Consider the following 3,790-nt stretch of genomic DNA (forward strand, 5'->3'; position numbering starts at 1 on the left):
GCGTCCGAAGCCTCTTCTTCTACAACACTGGCTTCAGCGTCACGCTCTCCAAAGCCCCAGCGTTGGTCGCCGACATGCAACGACTCCGCGACCTGAACCCGCGCGCCCTATGCAGCCTCGACGCGAAGATGGGCATGCTCATCCGCTACGTTGGGGCCTCCTCCGCCTACCTCGGCAAGACGGAGGACTCGGTCAACTTTGACTTCACCTACTACCGGAGCTACACCCAAGGCAGGCCGCGTGCTCACTCTGATGTGATCGACGAGCTCGAACAAATGGCTTTGCGCAAGTATGGCGCAGTCCCGCAATGGGGCAAGAACCGCAACTTCGCCTTCGACGGCGCCATCGCCAAGTACGCAAAGGCCGGCGAGTTCCTCAAAGTGAAGGAGAGGTACGACCCAGACGGGGTCTTCTCTAGCGAGTGGAGCGACCACGTGCTCGGCATTGATGGTAGCCCCAACATAGTCCAAAAGGGTTGCGCCATCGAAGGGCTTTGCATATGCTCTCACGACTCGCACTGCGCGCCAGAACAAGGCTATTACTGTCGGCCTGGAAAGGTGTACACGGAGGCAAGGGTATGCTCCTTCCGACCCACCTCACACCGCGACCACAACGACGAAATATGAATCTATCATGGATGGGTCAAGAAGCGGTGCGATCTAATGTTGAATTAGTATGCTTTTGTAAGCGGTGTCTTGATTTACTTCATTTTCTTCCACATAGTTATCTAAGTGCATTTTTTTCGTTCATAAATAGGTTTATGGGGAGTGCTTCGGTACAACCCCCTAAAACGTATAGTGGGTAGTATGGTAATTTCACATTAGGTATAGGAATACCCACCCGACACCGTACGTCGCGCGCGACGTCGTACGCCCGCCCGTGTATGCCGCACCCGTCGCTGTACACCCGCCCGCCCGCGTACCCGCACCCGTCGCCGTATGCCCTCACGTCTCGACGTTGGCGTCGACAGTTGTTGGAGGAAAAATAAAGACACGGTAGCCGCCGACGCCAGCCGTCGAAACCCTGAACCCTAACGCATCCATGTTGTCTCCACGTTGCCCCCCATCTGCACGAAGTCGCCGTCGCCCGAGTCGCGGCCCAAACAGGCCGCCGCGCATGCTCCGGCGCCTTTACCGCTGCCGGCGCGCATGCCCGCCCCCGCATTCCATTCCCGTCACCTAGATGGCCGCCCACCCGCGATCTACGTTGCCGCCTCCCTCCGCGCACTATGCCTACTATGACCAGCCATCGTCCTCACGCCGTCGACACCTGCCTCCGCCGGCCAGCAACGTCACGCCATCATCATGTTCGTCATCGGAGGAAATGGATCCGGCTGAAATCCTCGCCGCCGTGCAAGAGGTTGGTTTGAGACATTGTTGTGCTTGATAAGATAGTTGTTTTAGGGATGATGTTACACGGCGTTTGATTCATCGTACATTTTTTTAACTATATATAGTTAGAGGAGGAGGGAGATTATGATGGCGATGATTACAGCGTGGACAACGAAACCTCGTCACGGAATATGGATGAACCTCGTGAGGAGAACTACATGAGTTTGGATGAATCTTATAGTGGCAATGTAAGTGTGATCAATGTTGATAAAACAATAAATATGAGGGGGTAAATATGATAGACCGCACGGAAAATTTAATATTTTTTTGCATGATGCAGCGACATGGCGATGATGATGATGATCTGGATATAGATGATTCATTTGCTGAAAGTGCACTCTGGGTATGTTATTAATAAAATCAGAGAAGAAATGACATAATAACCATATGAGCGCTTACATGTTTTTTTTGCAATGCGCGCAGATGGACGAGGACGGGGACTTTGTGAGGAATATTGTGGACGATGAAAGTGACAAATCACACGTTGATGCATCTCATGATGACAGCTCCAGCAAAGTAAGTTTTGAAACTTACATCACTACAGTACATTTTAAAATTATAACTGACTGACATAAATGGTTTAATGCATTAATTTACAGGGAGATGTAGATGGTACAAGCGGGAATGATGAGCATGTTGGTGATGATCTGTTTAATTTTGACATCGGATTTGATGAATATCAGCAAGAATCATTGGACATGCATTGGAAGGTCATGAGGAAGACGTTCAAGTCACTAGGAGATGCTTACAATTTCTATAATCAGTATGCGTACGAGCGTGGTTTCAGCGTAAGAAAGGACTCACTGAAATATTCGAAAGGTCCTGAGGCAACTAAGCGCTTGAGAAAGTATGTGTGTGCGAGAGCTGGGAAATGACAGGCAAAACGTTGTACAATGGAAGGCAGGACCCGCAGGCTGAGAGGGGAGACTCGTTGCTTCTGCGATGCACATATAACTTTGAAACTTGATAAAGAGCGTGACGTTTGGTATGTCAGCAGTTTCAATGATAATCACAGTCACGTTCTAGCTAGACCGAATGAAGTCATGTTTCTTCGGTCTCACAATCAGATAAAAGAATATCAGAAGGCTGAGATCTTAACCATGGAAGGTGCTGGAATCAGGAAACATATGATTTATGATCAACTCGTTGCGCGCTCCGGGTCATATGCAAAGGCTGGTTTTGGGAGGAAGAAGCTTTATAACATGTGTTATAGAGAAAAAATGAAGTTGCTTGCACAAGGTGATGCAGACACTGCCATTGGGATCATGATGACTAGAAAAGAGAGAGATCCAGATTTCTTCTTTGAGCACACCGTCGATGATGAAGGAAGGCTGAAAAACATATTCTGGTGTGATTCTCAATCACACCGAGACTATGTTGACTACGGTGATGTGACAGTCTTCGACAGCACATACATGATGAATAGGTATGGCATGCCATTTATACCTTTTGTCGGTCCACCGTTGCACCACGGTATTCGGTTGTGCTCTTGTGTCTGATGAGACAGAAGATACATATGTCTGGCTGCTTCAGACGTTTTTGAGGGCTCATTGTCAGAAGAGGCCCAGGTCAGTAATTACTGATGGAGATGCAGCTATGATTAAGGCCATAAAAAAGGTACTTTCGGAGGTTTGGCATCGTCTTTGCTCGTGGCATATTGAGAAGAACATGCAGAAACACCTTCATCATAAGTCTCTAAAGGAGTTCAGGTCTCTACTTTATTATGCCACTTCAAAAAAGGTATTTGAGGAGAGATGGGCAGCGTTTACCGCCAAATGACAGTCGGAGAAAACAAAGACATGGTTACGTAGGATGTACAAGAAGAAAAGGCTTTGGGCTGCATCATATCTGCCAGGTGGGTTTTTCTTAGGTATGCGAAGTAACCAGCGAAATGAGAGTCTGAATTCATGCCTTCACTTGCATCTAGACTCCGGTATGACTATTGTTGATATGATTGTGCACTATGAGAACTGCATAGTTCGTCTCCGTGAGAATGAGGCGCATGACGATTACACAAAATCACAGACAGTTCCAGTACCAGTATTGGATGAGTGTAAAGATATTGAGAAATCAGCTGCCTGTGAGTTCACTGCGGCAAACTTTTATATCTTGCAGGAAGATATGAAGAAGGCACGGGAGCTAGAGGTCCTTGAGAGACTGAGAGGAGCAGACACTCACAGATTCATACTGACATGGAACGAAAATAGAGATATCAGATTCACTATGGACTACACCCCAGGTAACTTAGAAGAGAATGTGAAGTGCAGTTGCAGAAGCATGTATCGCAAAGGACTTCCTTGCAAACATATTCTTCACGTTCTGATTCAGCTACGCTTACGTGAGATACCTAAGTGTTTAGTACTACGGAGGTTGAGCCAAGTTGCAAGGGGTGGACTTCC

General features: G+C 47.8%; 1 protein-coding gene and 1 pseudogene across 1 annotated transcript in view; both read left to right on the forward strand.

Annotated features, from left to right (window-relative positions):
• LOC123101825 (probable truncated L-gulonolactone oxidase 7, mitochondrial) overlaps positions 1 to 627 on the forward strand; it is a 1,464-nt gene extending 837 nt beyond the window's left edge. The window contains exon 2 of the mRNA XM_044523104.1: positions 1 to 627. This exon is cut by the window's left edge and continues 20 nt beyond it. Coding sequence (XP_044379039.1) covers positions 1 to 626 — 626 coding nt within the window. The 3' untranslated portion in view covers position 627.
• Positions 628 to 1,182: 555 nt separating this feature from the next.
• LOC123101826 (protein FAR1-RELATED SEQUENCE 11-like) overlaps positions 1,183 to 3,790 on the forward strand; it is an 8,333-nt pseudogene continuing 5,725 nt past the window's right edge.

Source organism: Triticum aestivum, chromosome 5A (assembly GCF_018294505.1).
Source record: "Triticum aestivum cultivar Chinese Spring chromosome 5A, IWGSC CS RefSeq v2.1, whole genome shotgun sequence".
Taxonomy (NCBI): Eukaryota; Viridiplantae; Streptophyta; class Magnoliopsida; order Poales; family Poaceae; genus Triticum; species Triticum aestivum.